We start from the raw sequence: 16654 nt of genomic DNA, 5'->3' as shown, positions 1-16654 counted from the left end.
CAGCTGGCCCCAGTAACCAGTGGGGATGAAGGTAATCAAATCTCAGAGGACTAACCTAGAGCTGAACCTCAAGAACTGCTCGGCAGCACTGGGCCGAGACGGCCTGGTGTCTGGAGGCTTGATAATAGCCAGTGGGGTTTGTGTATGTGTGAGAGCGTGTATGCCTCTTGGTCTTGATGCCTTTGAAGTGCTGATGTTAGCCAGGCTATCTTGTGTCAGTATTACATCTAAGGATAGTTTATCATAAGAATAAATTTCATTTCATTCTCGTGCATATTTGTCCATTTAAGTCTAGTGTTGCGGTAATTGCTTATGGAGGATGTGGCTGGGAGGCCTCGGCTTCGCTCTAAGTGCACTTGTGGCTCATGATGTATGCAAAGTGAATTTGAAGAGCAGCATTACAGACCACTCACACTTGAACTTAATTAAATCAAAAATGCTTTGGCTCTGAGTTCGAGAACACTGCACTACATTAAGCTATTAAGACATCTGGGGGTAGCTTGCACGTACGTGCACATTCACATGCACATTCACATGGGGCGATTGTGGCTCAAGAGTTGGGAGTTCGCCTTGTAATTGGAAGGTTGCCGGTTCGAGCCCCGGCTTGGACAGTCTCGGTTGTTGTGTCCTTGGGCAAGACACTTCACCCGTTGCCTACTGGTGGTGGTCAGAGGGCCCGGTGGCGCCAGTGTCCGGCAGCCTCGCCTCTGTCAGTGCGCCCCAGGGCGGCTGTGGCTACAATGTAGCTTGCCATCACCAGTGTGGGAATGTGTGTGTGAATGGGTGGATGACTGGATATGTAAAGCGCTTTGGGGTCCTTAGGGACTAGTAAAGCGCTATATAAATACAGGCCATTTACCATTTACCATGCACGCACATGTGTATAAGAGTTGTCTGGGAATCAAAGGAGATGTGTAACTAAATTAAATCAAGGTGCTTGGACATACTGGTCATTCAGAATTGGTTTTATTAGATAACTCTGTTCTTTTTGTGTTTGGCTCCTCGCTACAATTTCTAACCAAAGAATGCTTCAAACTTTTCATTGGTAGCCGCCGTTCGTAACTCTCAGACACGGTCACGAGTCAGCGGTCAGACAAAGCTTCCTTTAAGGGAAGTTCTGCAGTTCCAAGTCATCGCCATGTCAAGTTTGGTTTTCGCTGGTTACACCTGGCAGTCTGTGTCGCTTATTCCCGCTGCTGGGACTCGTCTGACAAAATTCCAGGCTGCTGCAGACTTTCATTCACCCTTGTGTCTGCTTAACAACTGTTGCAACCATATGGTTTGTGTTTCAGTTCCCCACCGAAGCACAATAGATTTCTTATCAGTAACTCCTACCGACATCCCCTAAGGTTATTGTCTGCTCTTTGTTGCTCTGCCTTGGTTAAAGGAGTGATACTCTAGCTGAAGTTAACAGCGGTGACTTAGCTCTGGAAGGGGCTCGGATCTGGAAACCTTAAAAGACACACACATCCCCAGTGTTAACGTGTTTCAAGGATATTGAGGGAAGCTCTCCAGGCGAGCGTGAGTCAGTTTTTCCACTGCTTGTGCGTATGATATTTGCAGATCATACAAAAGGCAGGCTTGTAAGATGGGTGGTGTTGATCAGAGCTTGGATGCAGACTGGTGTTGAATAATGCCTGGGTGAGAGCTGCTTAAGGACTAAATAGCTCTGTCCTCTCTTCTGAGCTCCTCTGCCTCGCTGTCCACAGGCCTGCCATTGTTTTGCTCCATGCCTCAGCTTGACAAGGCTCCAGAAGCCAGCCATTGTATTTAATTACAGTCGCCAGCCCTCTCACAGACTCTTATCCCTGTGTCCCAGATTTCCATGGGTGCTCTCATTAAGCGAGTGTACATTCTGTGTGTTTGTTTTCGACTGTTGGGTCTTTTTTAAATGGCCGTTAGAGACCCTTTAGCCTGCTTTAAATGTAAGCATAGATGTGATTTTTGTGTGTGTGTGTGTGTGTGTGTGTGTGTGTGTGTGTGTGTGTGTGTGTGTGTGCTTGTGGGTGGCACATCTGTTTGTCTATGTGTTTCTAATGATGGCAGCTTTAATGTGGATGAATAGTTCTGTGGTCACCCTAATAATGCAGGGCTGTAATCAGTCCACATCAAGAGGCGCAGAAGAGCGCGCAAAACTGTGAATGTTTTTTTTCTTTTCCCTTCTATCCGTAATGAGAAAAGATGCGGTGTTATGTAAGGCCTGCTCTATTTAAGTTTAATTTGTTTGACATGAGTGTGGTGACTACATGGCCCAGTGGCATGGGCAAAGATGGCTCATAATGACACCAATAAAACGGCAATATGCAAACAAAGGGCAGGCCGTCTCCCTGCCCACAATCTGTCGTCCTTGTCATGTTCATTCAGACTGAATCCTTCACGTCCTTCGGACAAAATTACCTCCTGTATTTGTAATTTCTTTTCTGGATATGTCCACACATGTTCTCTTGGATGTATTATTCCTGCCCTCTATTCTCTGTTATGTTTATAATTGGATTGAATGCCTGGATTGAAGTGCAAACAGAAGTTTGTGTAATATAGTTAAGTCTAGGGTGGTGCTTTTTCTTTCCATACCACCTGCCGATTTAGTGCAAATATTTTATTTTTTTCATGGTTGAGCTGCAGCTTGAGTTTTCTCATCTGACGCATAAATCTTTAAAGATGCGGCGATGAGGACACTGATTCCGCTTTCAAGATTAATTTCAGTGATCATTACACAACACTAACTTGTATAACCAAACAGATGCGTTCCCTTTGTATTACCAAAAAAAATGAATGACGAGATATTTGATAACTGAAGCTTAATTCATGATGAAGCGTAGGAGGGTGAATTCAGTGGCCTCACAGTCAGAGCAAAGAAGCTACCCTGATGTCTGGTGGTACATCTTTTTTTTTTCTTTTTCGATTTTTATTATTTATTTATTTTATTTTTAATTGCTTGCCAGATGGCGCCAGGATGAACCGGCTATGGCAGGGTATTGTAGCGTCTCTTAGTACCCTTTAGGCTCTGCATACACGTTACCTCTTTGATATCAGTGATGATAGATGCTGGTGAGGTTCTGGTCCAGTTAAATCACCTGCTGCTCTGGATAAGATTCCAGTTTGATGCTTTCTGTAATGAGCTCAAGTGAAGTGAAAGATCAATCTAGAGCTGATAACTCTGCTCTTTATGTGTGTACGCATTGAGCAAGAAGCCAGTCGTGTCCTTTATCACGCTTTTTTATACTTTTGAGTCTGAGAGTATGTTTTAAACCACTACAGTGCCCATGTCTGGCTTATATGAATTGTTATGATCAAGATAAAATGAAAGCTTAATTTGACGCGCATCTTAAAATCTGGCAAATCTTGTAAACTTTGCTGCGCAGTGAGACAGCCTCCACCCCCTCTCTCCATCTACGATGCCTGCAGGCAGTGAATCCATCAGCAGCGGGTGTGAGATGGATACAGCTGATTTTGGCATTGATTATCCTTCCCAGGCTTCTGTGTTTGTCAATTAAAATGATCACTTCAGGTCCGAATTTTACCAATAAAATATGATCGAAAGCAGGTTGGAGCTTTACCTTCTTGCTTTGACTTTAGTCCCGTTCTTTGTATCCAAGCACAACTAAACGGGTGATCACACGAGTTCAACTAAATGGGGAATCGTGAGTCAGATTGAAGATTTCTTTTGATTTCAAATAGTCTCTTGGACAGATATACCACCTGCTGATGACTCTGAAGCTTCAGGGAGGAGTAAAGCTGATGTCTGTAGGCAGTTCATCTGTTTTGTATTTTTGTCTTTTGCTTTATTACTCAAACAACACAGTTTTCTTCCCTAAAACTAGATTTGTTGTTCCTCCTTTTATCTCCACCCTTCATTATCCAAAAAGATCATTTTCATTCCCCATATCCCCCCTCTGCTCACTCCATAAAACTTTTTTTTTTGCTTTTAAAAATAATGAAAACCACTATCTCCCCCCTCTGAGCCACATATTTCCCCCCTTAAATCACATTGACCAATTTACACCAAGAGCTTTAAAGGTCGCCGTCGGTGCGAAAGTGGCATACGACATCTGGGCCTCATAAACGACGCCTCTCGCTATGCTAGGCCTTATTAAGTGTCACCGTTAGCTGATGCAAAGTGAGCTTTATTACTTTGAAGCTTAGCTGTTCCGACACCTGAAACCCGCTTTTGTTTTTTTCTTTCTCTCTCTCTCCTGATGGCAGAGATAACAAGCAGGCTTTGGAGGGACTAGATTTTGGTGTAGTGTGATTGTGTCTGTTACCCTTTTCCAGGAAACAGGAACATATAAGGGTGTCAGATTTATTGTGATTGTTCTGAATATAATCTTCTCTTGCACCATCTGCTCTGTTCGCGTAGAGACTGGCAAGTAGACACCTGCACAGAGACAGTATAAAAGGATAGTTGTGTGTGCATGTGGGGGGCGGGCAGGCAGGCATTCTTTTGTTATTTTGCCCACTGTGCAGTGCAGGCACCATGCAAGCGCAGGGTTTGTCTGAAGTGTAGTCACGTGGAGTGTGTTGCTGAGCCAACCCCCTCTGATAATATACTGTACACGGCTTGTTTACACACAAGCACTGAGGTGCTGGTAACTCCTAAGCCTCTTGCCAACGCACACTCTCTCTCTCTGTTAAGCTGATGATGCTGGGTGGAGCAATGTGGGTTAAAAGGGTGCACACCTGCATGTTATGAACCTGAACCTGCTTTGAGTGCCATAGCATGGGATTCTAAAGCTCCAGTCTGCTCCATCACTCGTGTGTTTGTGGCTTATTTTCTGGCTTCATTTATAAGTTACAGGGTGAAGGTCTTTGCTGTGAATGTGTGTTGTTATATCTAATGGAAGCGCTGTGTTTTGTAATACACAAAACATTGAGGCCAGTGAAGGGAGGTTACTTCTGTATAATCCTTGGTCGCTTTGTTTACCATGTACATGCACAAATGATATGACAGGATACATGCTGTTTGTATGTGTGTGTCATTCACTCAAACAGAGACTCCGCCGCACACAGTTATGCAATTTATAAAGTGGTGCTTATTCTTTGTGACAAATAAATAAGGGTGCAGAGCGATCGTCTTGCCTCTTCAGTGTGTCTCCCTTTTATAGCCGAACTGGCCCTCGGTCCACGTTTCTGTATTCCTGCCTCAATGAGCTCGGTGTAGTGGTTCATGAATCTATTATCCACCTGCTGCTGGTTCTGTTTAGAGTAGCACATCAAGCTCGCAGCTGATAACCAATGTGGAAGGAGGATTACCTTCGCCACCTGCAGTCCCAAGTCTGTGGAGTTGGAGTACTTCCGACTGCTGGACGAGGCACCAGTGAAGCAGCTAAATGTTGTGGATAACGGTCACTAAAGCAACCTGGTCAGCGTGCCGACCAGAGATAGCTGGTCAGAAGTGACTGAACTTTCAAAATAAGAATGAAGGGACTTTTTTTTTTTTTTTTTAGAAATGCTACAATAAGACACCAAATGTACTTTGGAATAACTTGATACACCTTACTGCTCTTTGGTTTGTCATTTCACCCTTTACTTAGTAATTAACCTCATGTTTACCTGTGTGATATTAAATAAGCTTGTGTGGGGTAGTGGAGTTTCAAAGACCTGTCTTGGTTGGTGAGAATCAGCTTGTTTCTCTTGACTAGTACAGCGTGTACCCTTAATCCTTTTTATATTTTGAAGCACTTAAAAAGAGCACGAAATTTAAAAGGCACAACTCGAGGCCGCCTGGAGAAAACCTGCCTTTGAACCCTGCTTGCGATGTAACCCCCTGCTGTAATGTCCAAACAGAGGCAGAGAAACCACGTATTCAGCTGTAAATAAGAATGTTGTAGAGGGGTGGATTCATTTGTGCTCCCTCTGTGTGTGCAAGAGTGTTTGTTCTTTGAAGGCATCTTTCCTGTGGCTGATCTGAAAACACTTGAAACTGAGAGCGTTCCCCCTTCATGTTGTTTGCACTGGATTGTTTAAGATCTGTGTGAGTGTCTACACGAGATTATGCGTTTATCCCACTCATTGATTATTGCTAGTGTGCCGGAGCTCCATCTGGCAGCGTCCACTAACCTTTTTCTCTTGTTGCTCTTTCCTCTCCACAGCAATAGAGACCCAGAGTACCAGCTCAGAGGAGATAGTGCCAAGCCCGCCCTCGCCTCCCCCTCCACCCCGCGTCTACAAGCCCTGCTTTGTGTGCCAGGACAAGTCCTCAGGGTACCACTATGGTGTCAGCGCCTGTGAGGGTTGCAAGGTGAGACTCCCGGCCTTCCTCTGAATCTGCCAAGCAAGCAAGATATTTGTCAATCTTATTGCTTTCATGTGATTTCCACTGGAAAGAAAAAAGAAAAAAAACTTTTTATAGCTCATATGATAAAAATGATGAATCACATCATTTTGAGTATTTCACACCCCCTGTTTTTTCTCTTCTTCTTCTTCTGTTGACTTTAGATGTCTTTGAATGCATGTTGAGAATTATCACTGACATTATCACTGAGCTGTCTAATCAAGAATATGGAAACTCAGGCCTTTACACGTATATGATAAATGTGCCTCTTATCATGAACAAAATGTGAAATTTTGTCATCTAGTCATCGTTTTTTTTTTTTCTTTCTTTTTGAGTGTTGCTGCTCCTCGTATCGCCTTCTTGCTGACGTGTCTGCATCGGTTGTCCATTATCAATACAGCCATGTTGCACAGGTGCAGAAGAGGCCTCATAACGCCCATCTGTTCTGTTATCAGTTGATAGCTGCTGTGTGCACGTGTACACGCTCTCCTGTTAGTGTGAGCACACAGACTTCTTTATCTCACGGCTCCCAAGGCAAGGAGCCAGAGTTGTGTAAGCTCGGAGGAGGATAGAGATGAGGAGCAGGGATCTGTGCAATCTAATGTAATGTTACTGCCAGGTGCATACCTTATATCTGCACGGTGTGTGCATTTCACAAACCCAACGTGCTGTTAATATTTTCTGTTTACGCTCTGGTCGTCTTCTAGCTATCAAAAAAAGCGAAAGTCTTCGCCTTTAAAACATGCTGTATGTTTGGCACAGGCAGGGTGGTGTACTAGTTGTGACCAATGGCTCCTCGGCCAGTGTGTATTTGTTTCCATACATGCACGGATAGTAGCCTAATGAAAGGAAACGGGTACTGAAAAAAGAAAAGTCCACATTAAAGGACACACACTCAGGCGGGATGTAGAAATGCAGACGCTACCATTCAAAGACTGAGAGGCCTAAGCTGGTTGAGAGCAAGAGAGCAGACTGTGCTCTGGAAGGCATGAAGAAGCAAAAAGAAAAAAAGAGGAGAGAGAGAGAAGCTGGGATGGCTGGAGGGGCAGCCGATTAGGGCACAGGGGCCACAGCTGAACTCACTGACACCAAAAGTAAAAGATGGTCAGCGCCCCAGAGCACAGGGGGAAGGGATAAAGTAAGGAAAAGAATGCACAAAGGGAGGAGAGCACAGGAAAGTTGGGAGTGTGATACAAAGTACACCCGGCTTTCCAGCAGGTTAATACTTGGCAGAGTAAATAAATTGGGCCAACAACAATGCTGCTTATTGTGCTTCTCCATCCACTTTCCAAGGAAAATCCTGGTAGTTTGACGATTAACAAGTAGCATTTTTAACTGCTGGTTTAACAAAAGACAGCAGTTTCCAGCCACCACTTTGGTCAAGATGAAATTTAGTTTTTGCATGTCCTTACGTGTGATAAGTAGTAATGGAAATATATGTAAGTATAATATTGGCAGAGCTGTCAGTCTTTGTTTCATGTTTACAGCAGAAGATGTTCAGTGTCTGAATGCACGAGAATGGTGATGTTGTAGTTGCTCTTCTTGATATTTTTACTATTCACCGCTTTTGTAATTATCATGTATGAACTCAAGTATCTGAATATGTATTTATTTTACTGTTTTAAGTTTTGGAAGCAAAGGAGGGTCAGAAGTGTCATAACTGTGTGCTGCCATATCCGAATATGTGAAAACATGTATGAATCCATTTAAATACGTGAATGTCTAAAATATATTTGAAATAATTTCATTTAGAATCGGCATGTGCATGACATTTTGTGAGTGGTGTCAGATTATAATAGCAAACAGTTTGAACAACAGGATGATGCTTAGCATTACACCAGCAGTGAACTGCACACATGTTGTTGTCAGGTTTCCCTTCATCTGTCAGTTTTGCACCTTTACCAGTGTCAGGTGCCAGTTTATTTTCAAGGAGCTGAAAGAGGCTTTGAAAACATCATTTATTGCAAAGATTTCTTTGTTTTCTTGGTACGAAGGAAAGCATGTGCGATCAGTCTAATTTTTATATTAAACGTCAGGAACTGCTGGATTTCATATTTGGTGCATGCCTAGTTTTCACCCCCACAGATGTGCAGATAATGGTGATGCACAGCTACTTAAGTATGCTGTATTTAGTAAGCTTGTTACATGCTACAGTTAGTTATGGTAAATGGCCTGTATTTATATAGCGCTTTACTAGTCCCTAAGGACCCCAAAGCGCTTTACATATCCAGTCATCCACCCATTCACACACACATTCACACACTGGTGATGGCAAGCTACATTGTTATTTATACATTGTTAGTTATACATTCATCATCTTCAGTTAAGGGCCACAGGGGCTGGAAGCTATCCCAGCTGTCATAAGACAGGTGGCAGGGGTACACCTTGGACGAGTACAGGGAAAACCCGGGCATGTCGAGAGCATGCAAGCTCCAAACCAAAACCAAAAAACACAGTTGATGGGTGTTGTTTTTTTTCTTCCCAGAACCATCATGCTGGGATTTGATGATGCTAACGACCTCAGTGGCTAAGGGTTATCCTGTGAAACTATCATTAAGAAGGAATGACCAATTCAGGAATATACAATTTGGTTTTTATTTTTAAATTAGCAAGTTGGGATTTCTAGACATTTAATGCATTTTAGTTGTCTGTGGCACAGAGAGTGGATATCAGGTTTGGTTCAAAGCTGAGTGGGCGTATCCATTTTCCCCCCTCTGATTGTTGGCATGTAATGAGCTCTGACTTTGATCTCAAAAGATGCACTGCAACAATGCGGCTATTCCAAGTCTTAATCTGCTTTTAATGTTTTCACTTAACATGTATCCCCATTGTCTCACAGGCAATAATTAAGCAGGGTTATAAGATACATAATGAGGCTAAATCACACCTCATTCTTGTGTGTGTGTGTGTGTGTGTGTGTGTGTGTGTGTGTGTGTGTGTGTGTGTGTGTGTGTGTGTGTGTGTGTGTGTGTGTGTGTGTGTGTGTGTGTGTGTGTGTGTGTGTGTGTGTGTGTGTGTGTCTACTGATTTTGAACACACCTTGTGTCACCTCAGGCAGTTTTATCTGCATTAATCTGAGAGGTTTTTGATATAAAAATGGAAAATATAAAGCAGTTTCTTTCACATATTCAGATGGCAGTGTTAAAAAACAACTGTAAAATTCACACTACAACATTCTGAAGTGTGGATAGTCTTTTTTTAAATAATATTATTATTCCTTAACGAACTGAATCGGTTATTATACACTTCCTTTGGTTGGTTAAAAACTCTAAACGGTGTATTAAGCACATGATGAAGACATCTTTAGTGGTTGGAGTGTTGCTCTTTCTGACTGTAGAGCAGTTGTGTCAGAACCAATATTGCAATCAGCCTTTGAAGGCTTTCATGCACTGGAGATATAACTGATATTTTAGTTAGTCATGAGATATTCTGCACAAAATAAGTTGTTTCAGATGAAAAGCAGTAACGTACTAGATAGGTTTCACTGTCAGTTTTTGACGGCCTCTCTCCCCCTGCAACACCTCCGCTATATACAAATTCTGCTCTTTCATCTCTTCGCATTCAGGTCATAAAATTTTTATCTAGAAAACCACGAGCAAATTTGGCATGCATGCCTTCTCAGCTGAATAGGTGTGTTACTGTGAATGGTAGATTATTAACCAGATAGAGAATGCATGAATAATGAGCGGCTCTACTCAGTCAATCAGATATATTGAGTAGATACAGGGAGGGAGCCACTGTTAGACTGAGGCAGAGGTGGGGGAGGGAGCAGTTAATTGGGCGCTTCTTTGCATTACCAAACAGGCAGGCAATAAAAACATAAACCTCTGTGCTCCATTCAAATAATGTCATTGCCCTAACAGCACAACAATTCATCAGGTTAGTAACATGTTGTCATAATCGCACTAAAACTCCTAAAACCTCATTAGTTCGACAGCCGCTGTCACCTGCTGGTCCCATCCCTCTTCACAAACCGCTGCCTTCCTCACTCAGTAGCTGCAGTAATAATTTGAAAAGTTCACCATGCCTTCACCGCATCTCTCACTTCAGAGGAGATGACTTGGCATAGCATACTCAATAATTCAACACTACAGGCGTGAGAATATATACGGTGTCTCATCTGAGACTGGGGTAAGTTGAGGGTTAGCAGCGTCTGCTTTACTGCAGCATGCCAAACTACAAAGGCGTTTCCTGGGGGCTGCAGTGAACGGAGGAAGCAGGAGCGGGGGGGGTATCGAGCTCTGCTGCTTGGAGACAGCTCATTCTCTTGTTTAAGTTCTACCGCTCGCAAACACTTACTAGAATTGCACTTCTCTTTTTTTTTTTCCCCCTTCAGATATTAACACTTAAACATTAAATATGCATGCCCACCCCCTCATGTTTATGTTTTTGTCTTTGAGGCATGCCAGTGCAAAGCAGGCATTCTTTCTTCCTGGTATGCACTGCAGTGCAAGGGAAGTGGCTATTTCCCCCAAAAAAACAACAACAAAAAAACCCCAACCTCCCCGTGATGAATGTCCCCTATTTGGTGTTTTTCTTTTTGTTAAACAAAGCCTTTATTAGTGTGCGAGCTGTTGCAATAGTTGTTTCGTAATAGGAGCAAGAGCACAGGCCTGCATATACACACGTCCATGACCGCAGTAGGAGGTTGGGAACGCGTTCCTAATCCAGGCGCAGTGTGATATTCGTGTCAGAGAAGATTCCTGTGCTTCCCTGTGAACTCACCAACTCTAGGCACTCCTTACATCCCACTTAGTGAAGCATTTCCTCACACACGTGCACAGAGCGGAACGTGATCGCAAGCACACGAAGCTCTTAACCAGGTAGACAGCAGGGAATTTAGGAGCACATGACACTCGCAATCACAAATGCACTAGGAACCATTCACTCGTCCTTTTCGTGCCTCCCTCCCTTCTCCCTCCTCTTGCCGCCCTCATCTCCACTGAACTCTGCAGGGTGGCTGACAGGCCTGCTGAGGGCTCTTGTCGCCGGGCGGATTAAGCGGTGATACAAAAAGAGGCTTAAGAGCCACAGGAAGCAATGACTCCTAAAAGGAGGAGTTGGAGGGGGTGGTGGTGGTGGCAGGAACAATTGACTGCCCCACGAGCCAGCAGCAACAGCCAATCAGGAGGTGCTGCAAGCGGGCACCTGAGCCTCTGCATTATCTGCAGGCGGTGGTCAATCCTCTGATGACCCTGGGGTCAGGGTCGGGGCACTATTGGATCAAAGAGGAGATGATACTCGCCCAAACAAAGACTGGAGAATTATCCCTCAGCTTCAGCAGCTATAAATAAGCTACAATCCTTGTTCTTTTTCACTTGATTGTTTGCTCAGGTTGCACTGTGAGATAACAGCTCTTTTCCAGGGTGGCGGCTGGGGGTGAGAGGGGGTTGGAAATATCTGAAAGCAGCAGAAAATGCATTGTTTATTTGCTGGAAGCATTGCAATAAAATGCACATTTTATTGGAAATTGTGTTTTTCACCCCCCCCCCCCCCCCCCCCCTTTTTTTTTTCTTTTTTTTTTTTTTTTCTCAAATTAAAAAAAAAACCCTGACATGTTGCAGCACAGATGTGAGGCGCTTACAAAGTCAGGGGAAAAAAGGGTTTGACGAGGTGACCTGAGCACCAAATGGCTTTCTTTTCTAGCCAGAGATGGAGGCCATCATACGTAATCACAAGTATCGCCCACACCTGTAAAGTGCCTTGTTGAAACAGATGACAAACGTGACAAACTGCGCACAGTTCCCCTATCAGGAGCCTGAATGACTCTGTGGCGGGAGGACAGGAGATGTAGAAAGAGGCCGGTGATCCGGGAAGGACAAATTGCGGGCTTAGATCCATCAGCCATCTGTCAGCTAGCAAAGCTAATCCCTCTGCGTGGGATGGGGCTCCCTGGCAGCTCCTCTACCCCACTCCACCCCAGCTCCCTCTCGCCCGCCCCAGCTGGTCCCACCCACAAAACATGACCCACCTCGTCGCATCAATACTGACACTGACCTGTATTACATTTGTCCAGAGACCTGCTTGCTGAGTACTCACTCAATTGGGCTTAATTTGCATTAACCTCTCTTTATCTTTCTGACATGATAGGGATGTTTAAGCAGTGAGGCTGCACGGGTGAACATTGATTTTTATTGCATAGGCATATTAAGGAATATATAGGTTGGGATGCACTACTTTTCAATGCATGTGAGATGGTCTGGGTTCTCTCAGGTTGAACTTTGCACTGCTTTTTACCTTTTCTTTTTTTTTTTGTATTTAAATTTTTAGGGAGTTAAAAATGATCTTACCACATTCTTGGTGTGCATGTCGTATAAATCGGATATTTTTTTGCTCGTGCTTGTGCAATCAAAAACTAGTTTGTGGTCCACAGAAATCTCCCATTTCAGCCTACTGACCAAAAATGAGTTCATTATCCTTTTTTCCCCTCATCTCCCATGGGGCTGGATTACATTTTATTTCTTACACAACACTTTTAGCCTATAGTCAGTCTCTCTCTTTCACTCTCTCCCTCTCGCTCTCTCTCTCTCTCTAATTATATGCACTTGGCCTGGATCTAGAATTGCTTATTTCTGGCTCTCTAAACTAGGCCATGGTTATGTGACACCCAATAACCCTGTGCCTTTTACCCCAAAAGCCTTTGGACTTGGAAAAACCTCCCGAATCGTTTATTGTTTAGGTTTCTCATTTGAGCTTTCTCCGAGCAGGTGGGCAGCCTCATAAGTTGGTGACAGTTCACTGACCATTATCTCTGTAGTGATTACACACAGATTACGCCACTGCTGGACTTGGCTGTTGTTTGCCTTTTATTTGCAGATGTTTCTAAGTATTCAGCATGGCCTCTTTTTGCTTCTTATTTCTAAATTGTTTGCTTAATGTGAACTGGACAAAAGGCGAATGCCATAACAAACGCGCAATTTGGACGAGGAAGCCTAAACACATGTAGTATGCAAAATTGCTTATAATTTTACTACTAACTGCTCCATTTCCTATGGCAGTCATATTTCTACCAATGATTCCACCGACACAACCCTCCCATTGTCTCTTCAATACCTTACACGTCTGTCTCTCTGTCACGCAGGGCTTCTTTCGGCGAAGCATTCAGAAAAACATGGTGTACACTTGTCACCGGGAGAAGAACTGCATCATCAACAAAGTCACCCGCAACCGCTGCCAGTACTGTCGGTTGCAGAAGTGCCTGGAAGTCGGGATGTCGAAGGAGTGTGAGTAAAAACGTGATCATTTTTACCCAGAGTGCCCTGCCCTCACAGGGCATTTAGGGACAAGCACAGATCTCATCACCGCTCTTTAATCCCAGGGTTTTTGACATGATTGTGGCCACCGCAGGAAGTCTTAAGTCGCAGCGTTTGTTGACATTTGCTCCTTTGCTAACATTGCGTAAGAATTCATCCCCATCCTCCAGCACAATCTGACAATCTGACAACACATGTCAAAGCTGTTCCGATTTTTCCATTTGAAAAGAGTATCCACCGTATGTGTGAGCGGCAGAGATGCAGTCGTGATGCAGACTGGCATTAGCAGTCAGGGTGTCTCCAGGCTTGGCAGGCCTCTGTGATGAATATGTTCTCACCTGCCGAGAGTGAAAGAGCAGGCGTCTGCTCCAATCATTGCACCCCCGGGGGCTGTGTGAACATACACGCATGCAGTCAGACTTGATAAAGTAATTGGGAGAGGTGTGACCACAGAGGCCAGCAGGGTTTTTACCTCAACCAGATCACATGACATACACACACACACATACTTACTTCCCAGCAGAAAAGAGAGGGAGAGTGCTTGTGTGTAGGCGGGGGATGCTTTTATATTCTGATAAACACTTTTTAATGGTCTGAAACTGGGCATGTGTCGATTTGAAAATCATAATAAAAATCACGTGATCAGAAAGTGCAGCATGCCTCCTTCCTGTTTAAACACTCTTGCGTACAGCTTTCCTTGCTCAGTCTCTCTGCGCCTCCTGTCTTCCCGGAGCTATTTACCTCGTCTCTCTGCTGCAGAAAGTGCAGGGAGCGCTCCCCACGCCACAGCACTGTGGCTTACAGTAAAAGAAGTTATCCTCTGAGCTCCTTACCTTTGAATGGGGCCATTAATCATGGTTAGAAAGATCACAGCAGCCAGTTCTTTTACACACACAGGCACCGAGGCACCCAACACACAACAGACTGGAGTTGGAGAGCCATCTAGTGGTGACTGTATAGTACTGGATAAGAGAGAGAACAGGCGGGGGAGGGCTTTTCTGAAGTAGACTCAAGGGAAGGATGTATGATTGTTATAAGTTTATAGTTTTCCAGGCTCCTTTTGTTGAGCTGCTTTTGGTTTTTACTTGAATACTTTTTTTCCGGAGTGTGTTCATGTTCTGCAGGTTTCATATCACAAAGTGCTGACTTTGGCCAGTGGAACTGGTCTGGTGTGGCGAGGCGGGAGGGACTGGCCATCTGGGGCCAGCAGGGACTCTCTCTTCGCCTCTGACACAGACAGGAGAATGGGCACGCTCATCAAAGTGCACTCTTCACCATAATTCCATGCGCATGTATGCCTAAATTATGCGCATACAAGGTGACAAACACAAGCTGGTAGGAATAAAAAGCCCGTAACAGAAATACACTCCGACAGCTTCGCTTGGAACGGCATACACTTCCCTGTCAAACACACACGCAGAAGGTGGACCCCCCGCTAGTGCCGGGGGACGTCTGGGTGACCTTGTGTCTGCTGGCAGACAGCTCCAGATGACAGTGCCATGCCTGCTGCCAGGTGGCAGTGGCACACAAGACAGAGCCGGGAGGAGCGGGGAGGGCGTTGGCAGCAAGCGGAGGGTTACAAGGGAAACTCCTGTAAAGGCTAGTGCCAGCTTCAACCTGACGGTGTGTGGTTGAAGCGGACAGCTACGAGCAACAGCTGTTCCAAGGGATTGCAAAAGCTGCAACATTGTTCTCTAAATTTTGTGAGAAATATGTACATTCTCAAGAAGAAAGGGGGGGAAGGGACAAGAAGCAGAAGTTTCAAGTAAAAGGCTGTATTTATAGCAAATCAGTTCCACTTTTTAACTGTTGTTATATAATCACAGTTCACTACCATGTTGCGTTCATGTTGGAGTCCTCTCAACAGTATCCCACCTTTTTCTCCCAAAGTAATCACCCTTTCCTCGAGGAAGGTGTTATTCAGCGATAGAAAAAGTAATAAAAGCAAAATAAGATGAAGCGCAGAATGATGGAGAATGGTGCGAAGAGGGGATAACATCAACCAGAGAGGCAGGATAGCGACGAAAGATGAAGGCAGAGAGAGGGAGAGAAGTGTACTGAACCCAGTGTGAGCAAGAATGAAAATCTAGAGTTGAGAGAGCCGAGGGGGGAGGAAGGGGGAGGAAGGGAGGAGTGAGGCTGGAGGACAGAGAAAGAGGGGGGAAAGTTTCATCACTGTCGACGGTGGCTCTGCGCTGCGAGCAGCAGGAGCAGGGGTAACATTGACATTTTTATCTTTCTATTGAATTTAATCTGTGTGATGGACGAGCTGCCAGAGCTTTAATTTTCCTCACACGAATTATCCCTGTCTGCCCACCTCCCTCTGTCTTGTACACAGACACAAACACGCGGGCACAAAAAACCCCCGCATACACACCCGTGGCACCGAAATTGTCTAAGTTGCACGTGCGCAGCCGAAATCCACTACGAGAGGGAATGATTGAGTGATGGCTGGGCGTGCACGCCGACGCAGTATTCTGTGCACGCTGCACACCGGCTCATGTAAATCGTTTTTATGCAACGAGCGCGCAACTGTGGACAATCCATGATGCAAGTCCCTCCATTAGTATTCATATTCTCATAATACATTTTTTAGATTCATGGCTGGTTGACACACAAGTTGACACACAAACATCAAATGTACATTTGTATCTACACACATCCACACGCGGATGATGATGATGATGATGATGATGATGATGATAATAAATACTTTTAAAAAAGAAAAGCAAGGCAAGGCAGTATTTCTTTCATTTGCACTCCCCTGCCAGAGGCCTCCTTCCCCCCAAGTTATTGCATGTGGCAATTCGCCATGACAGATCGCCAGTCGTGCCTAATAGTTCTTTAATGACTTCATTAAATTGTGTTGTGCGGCTTATGATTGTGCTGCCGATTTGTCAGCGAGGGTAATGTCTGGGCACTAGGGATGCCCCACTTTTATTTGTGAATTAATTGGACATTGAGTGCGTTGCAGCCCTCCACCCCTCCCCTCATTGCACACAGGACACAGAATCCCAATCAGCTCCACAAACAGGGCTGGCCCCAATATCTTCAGCAGCTTACTACAGTGTTATGCAACCTAAGATGAGGGCTTGTTAAACAGGGTGTTCCTTCCCTAACTAAGTCATAA

At 44.5% G+C, this 16654-nt stretch overlaps 1 protein-coding gene across 2 annotated transcripts in view; it reads left to right on the top strand.

Annotated features, from left to right (window-relative positions):
• The window catches only part of raraa (retinoic acid receptor, alpha a), a 147752-nt gene that overhangs the window by 125647 nt on the left and 5451 nt on the right, over nt 1-16654 (top strand). For both annotated transcript variants that reach the window (XM_085416037.1, XM_085416035.1), the window contains 2 exons: nt 6090-6238; nt 13353-13494. In XM_085416037.1, the coding sequence (XP_085272163.1) occupies nt 6090-6238; nt 13353-13494 (291 nt within the window). The remainder of the gene's footprint in view (nt 1-6089; nt 6239-13352; nt 13495-16654) is intronic.

The sequence above is a fragment of the Rhamphochromis longiceps genome, linkage group LG8, assembly GCF_057381845.1.
Source record: "Rhamphochromis longiceps isolate RC_006_pf linkage group LG8, R_longiceps_female_GT1.1, whole genome shotgun sequence".
Lineage (NCBI taxonomy): Eukaryota > Metazoa > Chordata > Actinopteri > Cichliformes > Cichlidae > Rhamphochromis > Rhamphochromis longiceps.
Note: the sequence above shows the minus strand (reverse complement) of the source record. Positions and strands in the feature narration are given on the sequence as shown.